Here is a 15,205-nt window from a genome sequence, read left to right as displayed (position 1 = left end):
ATCCAATGACATAAGTGACTTTAGCAAACGTGAAGTTACAATGGCATGGCAGTTGGGAACTAGCAGCTCAAAAGTGGTGAAGCTGGTTGGCTAGATCTATGCTACTGTTGTGAACATCTGTGGAAGTGGCTGAAAGGTGATACATTCATAACCTTATGAAAAGATGTAATACATATACACTTCAACACCAATCATGGAAGTCAGATGCTTGCCTGCTCTGTAAAGCTGGACATGAGGCAATGTGTGGCATATCTAATGAGGGATAACAATGCTAGAGCAGCCGTACACGTTTTTGAACAGACAATTCAATGTACATGTACATTGTTGAACATGGGGCTCTACAACATATGGTCTCTGTATGTTTCCATATCGATCCACCAAAATGTTCAATTGCAACTGCAGTGGGCAAGGGATCACTGAGGTTAGAATGAAGGTCAATGCAAACGTCAACTGCCAGGATGGGTGACATTTCCTGTTACACCAGGTCAGTTGTACATCCAGATATGCTATATAGGTGAATGGCGCCAGATGGAGGGTGCATTATGCTATGGGGGCAGTCACTTTGGCTCCTTTGGGACATTTGGTAGTAATAGAAGGCATCATGATAGTTGCAGACTATGTGACCTTTATTGCAACTGCATTCCTGGTGAGCTCTCCCATGCTGAAGGTATCTTTCAGCAGGATAATTGTCCATGTCACATGTGCAGAACAACTCCACATTGGTCTGAGTAGCATGGTAACTAACACCGATGTCTTGACCACACCATTTAGCTGATCTCAATGTGTGGAATACAACTGGTGCAACATAAACCCAGAAACATGTAAATGATGTGTCAAGTACTGTGTTCCAACAGTGGACAAACATGCTATTAAGCAGGTTGCTATATTTGCTGTTACGTGTACTTATGCAGGATTAGTACTAACAGAACATAAATGTACACACTATTAATGACACAGCAAATCCCTTGAGAAAACATATCCAAGTAAAACAATTATTATAATTGTGTTTCTCCAGTTTTGAGGTTACCAGTCTGAATGAAGCAAGTGCCATGAATATATTTTTACTATCACTGTTTCTAAAATACATAGATACAAGTACTACATGATGACTTTGTTTGGAATAATAAACAGCAAGTCATCACATTACCTTGGCCTTATACTGAATATTGCATAGTACTTATGATCACTGACAAATTTAAGGATCTATCAGAATTCACAATCTTCTTGTCTCAAGATCTATAGGAAAAAGCAGCAGTGCTAATGACAAAAACACATTTGATTCATGTTTCTGGAGTATTTAGGATTACCATTTCTTGACATGTAAAGTGGCAGATACGGATTTATATATTGTCACATTATTGCACATTTTTTCACAATCCTACCACATTTTAATTTTATTTCACAGGCAATGCAATTTACTGTCCCCCTGCCACATCCATTGTTTTATAGGCCTTTAGAGCACCAACCAGGAAAATCTATTTGTCGTAATTTCTTTTTGATGTGAAGTAGTGCATGTGTCTTAAGAGTTCCCACCTGAATGAAACTTTTGTCACATCACATTTGTGAGTTCTCCTAATGTGTTCTAACGTATGTGTCTTGAGATCACCTGATCTAGCAAATGATTTGCCACAAATCTCAATTGTGCAGTTTCTTTAAAGTGTGAATTAATATGTGACTCTCGAGATGACCTGAATGGGCAAAAGATTTCCCACAAATCTCACATTTGTAAGGTTTCTTTCCAGTGTGAATTATTGTGTGTCTCTTGAGAGAACCTGATGTGGCTAACGATTTGCCACAAATATCGCATTTGTGGGGTTTCTTTTCAGTGTGAATTAATGAATGTTGCTTGAGAACGCCTGACCTAGCAAAAGATTTCCCACAAATCTCACATTTGTGAGGTTTCTGTCCAGTGTGAATTAATCCATGTTGCTTGAGATGACGTGACTGGGCAAACGATTTGTTGCAAATCTCACATTTGTGAGGTTTCTTTCCGATGTGAATTAATACATGTTTCCTGAGATTTCCTGACGAAGCAAAAGATGTCCCACAAATATCGCATTTATGGGGTTTCTTTAAAGAGTGAATTAATGAATGTTGCTTGAGATCACCAGACCTAGCAAAAGATTTCCCACAAATCTCACATTTGTGAGGTTTCTTTCCAGTGTGAATTAATGAATGTATCTTAAGATTATATGACCAAGCAAAAGATTTCCCACAAATCTCACATTTGTGAGGTTTCTTTCCAGTGTGAATTAATATGTGTCTCTTGAGAAGGTGGCCCCTAGCAAAAGATTTCACACAAATTTTACATTTGTGAGGTTTCTTTCCAGTGTGGGTTAATACATGTTTCTTGAGATAACTTAACATAGTAAAAGATTTCCCACAAAACTCACATGTATGAGGTTTAATTCCAGTGTGAATTAATGTGTGTATCTTGAGACTGCTTGCCAAGGCAAAACATTTCCCACAAATCTCACACTTGTGAGGTTTCTTTCCAGTGTGAAGTAATACGTGTTTCTTGAGACTACCTGACACCGTGAAAGATTTCCCACAAATCTCACATTTGTGCGGTTTCTTTCCAGTGTGAATTAACATATGTGCCTTTAGATTACCTGACCGGGCAAACCATTTGTCACAAATATCACATTTGTGAAGCCTTTTCCCGGTATGAATGTAACAATGTCTCTTGAGATCACCTGACCTAGCACACAATTTGCCACAAATACCACATCTGTCAGTTCTGTTTGCAGTAAGTAGATCAGCCTGGGCACTGACATTAACAGCTATAGACGAAGTTCCATAATTACCTTTTTCCTCTCTATCATTTGTCATGTGTGTGTTACACATGTCGTTAGAGGGCTTCTTTGACACTTTCCAAGTTTTCTTACATGACGACTGCTCACTGTACTGTGTGACAGAAACTTCTGGCTCGCTATCCAACAAGGTACTGCTTTGATGCTCATCACTATGGCCATATCTTTCATGACTGTCAGCAGTTAAAAATTGACAATTCTCACTCATTCTCATATGCATTATGAGTCTGTATTTTGAAGGAAAGCTCTGTTGGCAGAAATTACAGCTATATACATGTAATTCCTTTTCCCTCGTACTGCAGTCATATCGGGTGGCAACTGAGCATTCCTTATCAACAGTCACATCTTCTGTATTGGTACTGAACCCATGTGTTGACTTCTCCATGTCTATCACCAACTCTTCCTGGACCAGTCTATGGTGACAAGTTTCCTCACATGATTTGCTGCAGCTCCCACCAGTAGTCTGAGTAAATCTGAAGAGTGAGGAGGATAATGTTAAATAAGATACTCAACAAAGAAACATTATTTGAGTGACCATAAATCCAGTACCATAGGCCACAAGTCATAAAAGTGAATAAGAAATTACATATTCAGTAACTGTTACTGATGTAAAATTACAATATTCCACCAGAAGCAAACGACTGATGAGGTAAAAATGGTTTAAATCGAAAATAACCAGATGAAATTCAATAATGATTAATCTGAGTCACAGCCTACTTGATCTGAAATTTTTAGATGAGAATTAAAATACTTCACCTTCACGTGTTACAATCTTTCTAAAATACAGTGCTAATAGTTAGTAATCTACACCAATTTATTAAAAGTATAAAAAATGTATCAGTTACAAGTTTTAATTCAAAATTCTTAAGTTCATGGGATTTCAGATTTATTTAAGAGAAATAATTTTTAAATACTACTCTTCCATTATCTTAGCTCTGTAAGTACATCCTCTTTGTTTTGTCAACACTTTCACCATTAGAAACGATAGATTTATTTCACCTAGTAAACATTTTTTTTGTTCGATTCCCAATAAGTCAATGACTAGTGCAAGCATCAATATTTTGATTAGGTATCTAGAATGGATGTTGATCAACTGGATAATGACGGTTCATGAACAAGAATCAATGTCACATCAACCAAGGGAAAAAATTTGCATACTGATGAATGAATGTGAATGACAAACTTGCAGATGGTTTTAATCTAAAACTGTTTTTGGCACTGCAACTTATATGAAGCCTTGCACAAATGGAAATACTGTCTGAACAGATGGAAATGGTTGCAAATTTTCCAGTACACTTGGAGTGAGCCTTTTTGAAAATTTTTTCATCTTCCCAACATCTGGTCACCTAGCATTGCAGAAAACTGTTGACTGAACGACACATATAAATGGCCACATCATCACCCATCAAACAATGAAGGCTAACACTACATATTGAGTGGCGGTGATAACAGCTGATGCATGAGCTACACCTGTAGTATGTGGGTTTCATTATTATACCTGCAGTTAAACCGTTTCCTACAGAACAGAAACGTGTGATGCATTTCAGGTCCCCGGTATGTACATCGTGTTGGACATGAAAGATTAAAAAATACTGAGGGCGTGCATGCTTCCGTGGTTTCCTTGTATCCTGATTGTGACATCTGAATCTTTTTGCAATCTGATGTATAGTTGTTTGGTATGGTATCTGACAAAGTTCGAGTGTTTTTAACTACTAACTGGGATCACACGTTTTTTCAAAGTAACTGGTATTATAATAAAGTGTCAGATTCCAGAAGTTAACAACTGTAGAGGACAAGGGGTTATTTTTAAGAAATACTGTGCAAAATTGTGATTTATTGAGTTTCAGTGTGCGATTTGCCAGCCTCACGGCAAACAGCTGATGAAGGCTGGCCAGCATGTTATGCAGGTGACAGTTTTGCAACGAGCGTCCGTATGTGTGTACGTGTGCGGCAGCCATCAGAACGCAGCATTAGCAGAATTACGTAGGCGCGGGCCGCGTGTGGCAAAGTTGCGTTAGCCAACTCATCAAGAACCCTCTAATAAACACGCCGCTGTGTAACCGGCGGATTCAGCAGGGGTCTGCACTATTTAAGGACATCAGTGGTGGGCGTCGGCATTCGGTTCGACCGATTAGGCGTTCGGTTGCTGTTAAGTCGTCATCAGTGACGCTGTCGCTGTCCATGTCCTTGAGGACCGGCCGCCGGGGGGTGTTGCCCGCTGCTGCACCGTCGACTCCCGGCGTCATCACGAGCCACCACGTCTGTGAACTGGGCCATGCCTCGTGCTGCTAATCTCCTACCTCCTGCACAGCTGCTGACCAAGCACAGCGTCGCATTCCCCAGACTGCAAGCATCAGCAAGTCTCCACCACAACACAAGCAGTGGGGTTGAGCTACCGGAAAATGTATTGGAAGAACCAAAATAAAGAGGAAGATTGTTAAAAACAGCCACCTTCTTCTACCCAGCCACGCCCTACAACCCTGACCATGTCACCCGCTCCAGTCATCCTATAACAAGTGGTGTCAGTCACGCAACTTGCGCATCACACACTCCTGTTACAATTGGTGACAGTAGTGGTGTTCTCCCTGTATTTGCACGAAATTGTGGCTGGTAATCGACAAGGGTATGTGGCATTTGAGAAGGGCAACAATGGATCAGCAACTCCTGCAACATGACAAGTGCCAATTTTTCGTTTGGTGGTTTGTCTGAACCTGTAGCATAGTCCGTCTTCACTTCTTGTTCTTCTTTCTGGGCTTACTGTAGTCTTGATTCGATAGCTGGTAGTGATGGAGCAGTCTGTGTCAGCCGAGGTGGCTATTCAGCAGCTAATTGAGTGAGTGTCGGAATTAGAGATAGAGCTTGCTCGGTCTAAAGAAGCGAGCAAAGAATGGTTTCCTGTTAATGCAGTAATTCTTGACACTAACGCTGCGTCTTTGGTCACCCCTTTCTCAGGAAAAGCTGGGGAGGATGTTATGATTTTTTTTTTTTTTTTTTTTAGAACCTTAGCACGGCCGCTAAATTGGCAATCTGGGGTGCAGAAACGCTTTTGGAAGTGGCGAAGTTGAAAGCAACTGGGGATGCCAGAGTGTACGTTACATGCCATAAAGCATTAAGGGATGCTCGGACATTTGAAATATTCAAAAAAGAGTTGCTGGAAAGATATCAGAGGAAAAATACATCTAGATATTATCGGGAACAATTGAATAGAATGTATCAAAGGAATGGGGAATCAATAGAAGCTTTTGTAGATCGAATTCGAAAAATTAATATTAATGCCTATGAGCTAACGGATTCTGATAGGGTTAATGAAGCCATTCTGCAGGAAACTGAGCAGAGGGCACTAGACGCATTTTTGCAAGGAATACAACCCGAAACCTTCCACAAGATTAGGATGGAATTCCCTAAGACTTTCAAAGAGGCAGTCGAAATCGCTGTGGCGTTACAGGAAGTTGAAGCAGTAACAAAGACGCAGGACAGGATAGCAGTGTTTAATGCAGAAATAAAATGTTTTGGATGTGGCCGGATGGGACACATTAGACGCGTTTGCAAGGAAGTGCAGTGCAGGAAATGCAGATGTTGGGGTCATATGGAGCGTAATTGCAATGGGTCCTGGCAGAAACATGATAGGAAACCGCAAGGTGGGCCTCGTCCCCCTCAGTTAAATGGGGCATGGGGTGGTGTGTCCACTGTGCAACACCCCCCGGTAAGGATTAATGCTAGTACAGAATCAGTAGCAGACTTTTTTCTGACCGGCTTGGTGAGGGGCAGACCATGCAAATTTTTATTGGATACCGGGTCTCAGGTATCTGTGGCGAGTAGAAATGTACTCGGTAAAGTAGAATTAAAACCACCACGCTGGGCGTTAAGTGGCGTGGGTGGGGGACAGGTGAAGTCACTCGGATCAGCGGTGTTAAACATCTGAGTGGAAATGAGGAACTTCCAGGTGAAGGTAGAAGTTCTTCCACTTGTTGGCAGCAGCTACGATGTCATACTCTGATTGGATTTCCTGGTTGCGCATCATGCAAAAGTTAACCTGGAACGGCGTACAGTAGAACTGGATGGAATACAATTTCGCCTAGGTTCTGCAGCCGAAAAACCATTACTGTCGCAAGGAAATGCCCAGACATCGGGTGGGCCACCTAAACTGCGTACAAGGTCCCTTAGGGTTAATTCATGGGATACTGTACCGAAAGGTACAGGGAAAATAATCTAAGCAGATGTTGGAGCTAGCGTGCCGGTAAATTCGTTGTGTGTCGTTGAACCTTTGAAATTGAGCCGCAGGATAAAATGAAGTGTTTTACACGCCGTAGCGTGACCTCTGTGCGGGAGATAGAAGGCAAAAGGTTGTGACTGTCAGTATTGATAATTTTGGCCTTGAAGAGGTGCAGTTGGCATGGGGTACCGTAATAGCGAATCTGAAGATAATAGGGGAAGATGAACTGGGTAAGAATTTCACAGCAGATTACACAATGCCGGGAGAGTCTGTCAGCTGGTCCGCACTGAGGGATAAAGTAGCACATTTAGAAGGGCAAGACAGAGAAGTCATGGAGAACCTTTTGACGGAATACATACAGTTATTTAATTCTCATGGTCCACTGCCTGTCACACCAGTAGTTCAGCATTACATCCCCACTGGGAATGAAGCACCTGTGTAAACATCCGTATAGTGTTCCAAAAAGTTTACAGCCTGTCACAGAAGAATTTATTAATCAACAGCTTAGGGATGGGATAATAGAAACCAGTAGTAGTCTCTGGTCCGCTTCTGTCTTAATAGTGGGTAAAAAAATCACCTGATGGGGGCAAGGCATATCGTTTTTGTTGTGGTTATCGTTTCCCGAGTCAAAAAACTGTATCAGATGCATACCCAATGCCGAACATCACTGAAACTCTGGATAATTTGGGTCATTGTCGGTACTTCACGACCTTGTATCTTCGAAGTGGGTACCACCAGTTGGTGGTCGCCCCGGAAGACCGACAGAAAACAGCTGTTTCAACACCTACAGGTAATTTTTATTGTCGGCGATTGCCTTTCGAACTCAAAAATGCTCCGGCAACATTCCAACGGTCACTACATAGCGTGTGACGAGGGCTGAAACCTAATCAGTGTATGGTATATTAGGACGACATAATTGTTTCCTCAAAGGACGTGCAAGAACATGTGCGCTGTTTGCACGAAGTTTTCGATCGTCTGAAAGCAGCGCGGTTAACTCTTCATATGGAAAAATGTAATTTTTTGTTGCAAGAAGTCTGTTATTTAGGTCATATTATAGGACAGGAGGCTGTCCGCATGGATCCAAAACTTGTTGAGGCGGTAATGAATTTTCCGACACCTACAAAAGTAAAGGAGTTGCAGTCTTATTTAGGTCTTGCCAATTTTTACAGGAGGTATATTCCACAATTTCCGGAAATTGCAAGGCCCCTCACGCAGTTGTTGAAGAAAGGAGCAAAATTTCGCTGGTCAGCAGCATGCAGAGAGGCTTTTCAAAAGTTAAAAAAGATGTTAACATCTAGTCCGGTTTTGGCTTTTCCAGACTTTAGTAAAAAGTTTATATTATCTTGTGACTCTAGCAATTTTGATTTGGGTATAGTATTATCTCAGGAAATAGATGGGCAGGAGCACCCAATAGCATATGCTTCCAGACATTTAAACAATGCAGAAAAAAATTACTCAACAACTGAGAAGGAGTTATTGGCATTAATTTTCGGAATAACCTATTTCCGGTGTTATTTGTATGGACGACGTTTCAAGATGATTACTGACCATGCAGCACTTAAGTGAACTACTAAATATTGCAACATATGGTTTCATACATATGAAAGTGAAGCAACTGAACATTAAGAATGAAGAAAAAAATCCAAGTAATATGCAAGTAAGGTTTCAAATAAATATTTTCGTATGTTTCTCAAAGTACTACAAATAAAAATTTTAATTAAATTTTTTTTACTGTGCCGATCCTTCATTAACAACCAAGTACAAGATACAATTCCTGGAAAACTTCAAGGATAAATAAATTTTGATGTTAATTATTTATAAATTGTTTGAGAAACCTCCATGTAGGCATTGTGTAGGTACTGGGTACTTGTGTCATATCCCTAAAATTTACTGCACAGCATTTCGTGTGGCAGGTACATTGATAAACTATTCATCTACATCTACGTGATTACTCTGCTATTTACAACGAAGTGCCTGGCAGAGGGTTCAATAAACCACCTTCAAACTGTCTCTCTACCATTCCACTGTCGAACGGCACGCAGGAAAAACGAGCACTTAAATTTTTCTGTGCGAGCCCTGATTTCTCTTATTTTGTCGTGATGATCATTTCTCCCTATTTAAGTGGGTGCCAACAGAATGTTTTCGCAATTGGAGAAGAAAACTGGTGATTGTAATTTCATGAGAAGATCCTATCGCAATGAAAAACGCCTTTTGTTTTAATGATTGCCACTCCAATTCATGTACCATGTCTGTGACACTATGTCCCCTATTTCACGATAATACAAAACGAGCTGCCCTTCTTTGTACTTTTTCAATCCGTCAGTCCCACCTGATGCGGGTCCTACACTGCATAGTAATACTCCAGAACAGGGTGGACAAGTGTGGTGTAAGCTGTCTATTTAGTAGACCTGTTGCACCTTTAAGTGTTTTGCCAATGAATTGCAGTCTTTGGTTTGCTCTAACCACAATATTATCTGTGAGATCGTTCCAATTTAGGTTACTTGTAATCCCTAAGTATTTAGTTGAATTTAACGCCTTCAGATTAGTGTGACTTATCACATAATCATAATGTAGCTCATCTCTTTTAGGACGCATGTGAATAACTTCAGACTTTTACTTATTCAGCGTCAATTGCCACATTTTGCACTATACAGATATCTTATCCTAAATCATTTTGCAAGTCGTTTTGATCATCTGATAACTTTACAAGACGGTAAATGACAGCATCATCTGCAAACAATTTAAGACTGATACTCAAATTGTCTCCTATGTTGTTAATATAGATCAGGAACAATAGAGGGCCTATAACACTTCCTTGGTGAACGCCGAATATTACTTCTGTTTTACTCGATGACTTTCCGTTTATTACTACGAACTGTGACCTTTATGAAATGAAATCACGAATCCAGGCGCACAACTGAGGCGATATTCTGTAGGCACACAGTTTGGTTAGACGATGCCTCTGAGGAACAGTGTCGAAAGCCTTCTGGAAATCTAAATACATGGAATCAATTTGACATCCCTTGTCGATAACACTTATTACTTCATGAGTATAAAGAGCTAGTTGTGTTTCACAAGAACGATTTTTTCTGAAACCGTGCTGACTGTTTGTCAATAAATCGTTTTTCTTCGAGGTACTTCATAATTTTTTAATACAATATATGTTCCAAAACCCTACTGCAAATCGACGTTAGTGATATAGGCCTGTAATTCAGCGGATTACTCCTACTTCCCTTTTTGGGTATTGGTATGACTTGAGCAATTTTCCAGTATTTAGGTACATATCTTTCTGTGAGCTAGTGGTTGTATATAATTGCTAAATATGGAGCTATTTTATCAGCTTACCCTGAGAGGAACCTGACTGATATACAATATGAACCGGAGGCCTTGCCTTTATTAAGTGATTAAAGCTGCTTCGTTACTCCAAGGATATCTACTTCTATGTTTCTCACCTTGGCAGTTGTTCTCGATTGGAATTCAGGAACATTTACTTCGTCTTCTTTGGTGAAGGAGTTTCGGAAAACCGTGGTTAATAACTCTGCTTTAGTGGCACTGTCATCAGTGACTTCACCGTTCTTATCGTGCAGTGAAGGTATTGCGTCTTACCACTGGTGTCTTTATGTATGACCAGAATCTCTTTGGGTTTTCTGTCAGATTTCGAGACAGAATTTCGTTGTGGAAATTATTGAAAGCATCTCGCATTGAGGTACGCGCCATATTTCGAACTTCTATAAAACTTTGCCAATCTTGAGGATTTTGCATTCTTTTAAATTTAGGATGCTGTTTTTGTTGCTTCTGCAACAACGATCTCACCCACATAGTGTACCATGGGTGGTCAGTACCATCACTTATTATTTTATGTGGTATATATCTCTCAATTGCTGTTGATACTATCTCGTTGAAAACATTCCACAACTTTTCTAAACTTACATGATCAGATCAGGGTTGGAGACTGTCTTTTAAAAAGGCTTAGGAGCATTTTTATCAGCTTTTTTAAATAGATATACTTTGCATTTATTTTTGATGGTTGCAGTAATGATGGAAGTGAACATGTATTTTATCAACACACATACTACAGCCTGGACAGTAACACTGCTGATAGTTTACACCACATCTGTTAAAGATTTTGGCATGATAGCTATTACCTCTATTTTATTCCTTCCTTTGTTCTCTCAATTCTCCAACTAAAGAGCTGTCAGTATGAACAGAAACAGTCTCTTACATTCGATCTATCTACGCTGATAACCTTCTACCCAACAACTAGTTGGGTTGGGGGATCAATGAGACTTCGCAACCTTTACTCAGTCTTTTGGCCGAGGCTGGTTGCGAAGTGCCATTACATGTACAAGGTAGTATTACGATGGGGTCGCCACTCCCAAAGACTAGCCCTCCCCACCTCCGAGACGTAATTAGTGTACCCAAACTGTTTGCACCCAGTGTAATCCATTGTAAAATGCAAATGTTTGGAAGCTGTGTAACTGAGGCAGAATGTGGGGACCAGCCTGGTATTCACCTAGCAGGATGTAGAAAACCACCTAAAAATCACATTCAGGCTGGCCGCCACACTGGCCCTTCATTGTTAATCTGCCAGGTGGATTTGATCCAGGGTCGGCACGCCTACCGGAATCCAGGAAGTAGTGCGTTAGTGCTCTCCGCTACCCTTGAAAATACTACATCTGGTTCCACCTACTAAGGAAAGATTGTCAATGCACTTGATGCCAGGGTTGGAGACTGTTGTGAATACAAGCAAGCCTATTAAAGCTTTTTCTTAGAAACATCAATATCATGCAAAGAAGGTACATTCTTTTGAACATTTTTATATTATCAAGATTTTGTTTCATCACTGTTGAATCTCATCTAAAATACCTTCAGGGAAAGTACACCTGATTTCTAGTTCAATGTCTATTCCTGCCCAACGCATTACCACTAGATCACAGGGCAGGAATCTGCAAAGCAATGTTATATTGTCTAGCATTAACATTGCTTGGATTGTGCATTTATCCATTTGAGTTTCCCCTACCATAAAAGCAGGAATCATGCTGATATGACTATGTCCTCTGTTATCATTATCATTTCCACGACGACCACTACTACCACCACCACCAAGCCATTTTCTGAATTTGTATCACCAATTTCCATCATGTAATCTTGATGAATATTACTGTCATCCACAACTTCACAATTCATTTATCCAAATTTACGTTGAAGTACAGTTCTCTTACTCTCGGAATTCATGTATGATGCTGATGCTGATGATGATGGGTTTGTCGGGCACTCAACTGCACGGTCATTAAGTCCCCTTTCCTACACAGTCCTTTCCTACACAGTCCTTTCCTACACAGTCCTTTCCTACACAGTCCTTTCCTACACAGTCCTTTCCTACACAGTCCTTTCCTACACAGTCCTTTCCTACACAGTCCTTTCCTACACAGTCCTTTCCTACACAGTCCTTTCCTACACAGTCCTTTCCTACACAGTCCTTTCCTACACAGTCCTTTCCTACACAGTCCTTTCCTACACAGTCCTTTCCTACACAGTCCTTTCCTACACAGTCCTTTCCTACACAGTCCTTTCCTACACAGTCCTTTCCTACACAGTCCTTTCCTACACAGTCCAATGTAGCCACTGTCACGAATGATGATGATCAAATGATGAAGACAATGCAAACACCCAGTCATTAGGTAGAGAAAGTCCCCAACCCAGCCAAGAATCGAACCCAGGATCCCATGATCCACAAGCAGCAATGCTAGCTACTAGACCATGAGCTGCGGACAGAACTCATGGTGAATTATAAGTCCGATCAGGCTGGTTTGAATGGTTACAGAGACATGGGGCACACTGCACATTGTAAAAGACACTGACAGAGGTCACCATAATTATTATACCATAGTAACAATAAACAAAAGCTGTTGATAAAAACCCCTGCTGAGTGGCAATCATAGAACGAGTGTGGTATCTGCAAGACGTCATAGCAACTTTATTATGGATTTACTGAGGGTAAAATTGTTTGAAAAGCACCCTGTTTTCATAACAAGAAGTCGATCCAAGGTATTTTAAGTGATTATAATGAAACTGACAGTGTTCCAGGTGCTGTAGTGTGCACTCTATACATTGCAGGATGCTGTAACATTTTAGGATGTATATTAAATGGTGTCCTCACCGAGCATGCTGAAAAATAATTTTTCACTTTTCGCCACCAGGTGAAAATATGGCGCTAAAAGGAAAGAGAATGAGGTATTAGATAGGAAAAGAGAAGAACCATAGTGCAGGTAAAATAACTGATGTTTAGCCTGAAAGACTAAACAATCTACTTCTAGAATATATAAATTATGGTAATTAAATGGAAACATAGATCGATTACGACTGTTTACAGCTTAAGCTGGTGAAGAGAATGCAGATCACATGAACAAAACATTATCGATCTTACCTAGGCTTCAAAAATTATGCATTGTTGAGTAAGTGTGGAGACAGTTGTTCATGAGCTTTACAGACCTGCATGCAGAATATATCTGATAATACAAGGAATGGATTATGCACGGCAGGCTGATCACTTGGATATGCAAAACTACTTGGCAGGCTGATCACTTGGATATGCAAAACTACTTACTATCACATGATGGCTGCAAGTATGTTCTCACAGTCACAGTCACAGACACAGACACACAGACACACACACACACACACACACACACACACACACACACATTCCAATTTCACTTGGGCCTTACCTTTGAATGTAAAGACAGGGAAGGAGGTTTGAGAGGTTTCTGAACAATTGTTGCAGACAGGACTAAATCGACTGTCCATCAACCTTGAAGGCATATGATGGAAGTGAATTTTACGATAGGCATTTCTAAGCAGAATTCGAATGATGTGGGATAAATCACTAAGCAGAATTCGAATGATGTGGGATAAATCACTATTCAACATTCTCATATTTGGAAACTAGTATTGCCATATGGTTGAACTGGACCATCAAAAATGGAATGTGGAAGCAATTTAATCTTCAATGTATGTGCAAATGGTTGAACATACAGCCACAAATCATTGATGAGTATAATCCCATTATTCACCATAGAATTAAGAGCAAACCTATTGAAGTCACAAACGAATTACAGGAAAAATTTGAACCCATTATGTTCCTCATAGAGTGGGTCACAAGATGTCAAAGGAACTGGGCACTGATGAAATGGCTTAGTTTCGTTTCTCATCAAAGCTCAACAGCTGTGTAAACACCCAGAAATTGCTATGTAATTCGAAAAGCAAAGCTCAAACCGTGCAGTAGTGTGAGATGAGTGCTAGGAAACGTATCAAAAAAGTTGGAGGTGGTATTCTCGAGAATCTGCCATCAGAAGTTTGTATCTCTAGATACAATTTCTGTGGAGCTGGAACAAAATTGAAATAGCACCTAGCTTGTGGTGACAAGGGTTTTAATGCCTCTGACAATGTATACAAAGTGCACATCATCACCTACACTACAGACAAATATCACCGTATTGCAGGTATTTCAAGGACCAGATATTCATGTAGCACAACCTATTTCTGAATATGTGGTTGATAAGGCAATGTTTGCTAGAACTTAAATTGGATACTGGACTAACCTTCAACCAATACTGAATGCAGTTCACTGTATTCTAAAGAAGAAGAAAAACCTATGGGATGTTTAAAAAATTGGTGACAGCTGTAAAAGGTGCCTTGAGGAAGAAAGAAAGAATGATGTGTTAAAAAGCCCAGGTTCCTACAAATACCAAAGACATCTGGTGGAATAATTCTGTTTCAGATACCTCCATTTGCTGGGCTGTCAGCTACTGGTTTCATTAACAAAGAGAGCTGATATATTTCAAGCAGTACAGAATGCCCGAAAATGCGAAAATTAATTACAAGCAGCTAAAAGGCATATGACCATGGAGGCCATCGCTATAGGTGAAGGCCTATATTTACAATACAGGAAATGGCTTTGGTTGTACATAAAAAAGCCCCACAGCAATGTTACTGCAAAAAAGGATTAAAAACACAGATCTGGCAAAACTCCTCAGCAAACTTAAAATCATGAGATTTTACAGCGTCTTTATGAACGATATGCTGCCTGAGACAATGTGGAAATTCAAGAAACATGGAACTGTCAATTTAGATGTTGTTCGGGGTACGGAGCTCTTGGTGATTTAAAGCCACCTGAAGA

General features: G+C 40.3%; 1 protein-coding gene across 4 annotated transcripts in view; it reads right to left on the bottom strand.

Annotated features, from left to right (window-relative positions):
• Nucleotides 1-1,056: 1,056 nt before the first annotated feature.
• LOC126108982 (zinc finger protein 708-like) overlaps nucleotides 1,057-15,205 on the bottom strand; it is a 725,579-nt gene continuing 711,430 nt past the window's right edge. For 3 of the 4 annotated variants that reach the window (XM_049914382.1, XM_049914381.1, XM_049914383.1), the window contains one exon: nucleotides 1,057-3,286. In XM_049914382.1, coding sequence (XP_049770339.1) covers nucleotides 1,636-3,286 — 1,651 coding nt within the window. In that variant the 3' untranslated portion in view covers nucleotides 1,057-1,635. The remainder of the gene's footprint in view (nucleotides 3,287-15,205) is intronic. The other variant, XM_049914384.1, reaches the window with a different exon arrangement.

The sequence above is a fragment of the Schistocerca cancellata genome, chromosome 11 (genome assembly GCF_023864275.1).
Source record: "Schistocerca cancellata isolate TAMUIC-IGC-003103 chromosome 11, iqSchCanc2.1, whole genome shotgun sequence".
Taxonomy (NCBI): Eukaryota; Metazoa; Arthropoda; class Insecta; order Orthoptera; family Acrididae; genus Schistocerca; species Schistocerca cancellata.
Note: the sequence above shows the minus strand (reverse complement) of the source record. Positions and strands in the feature narration are given on the sequence as shown.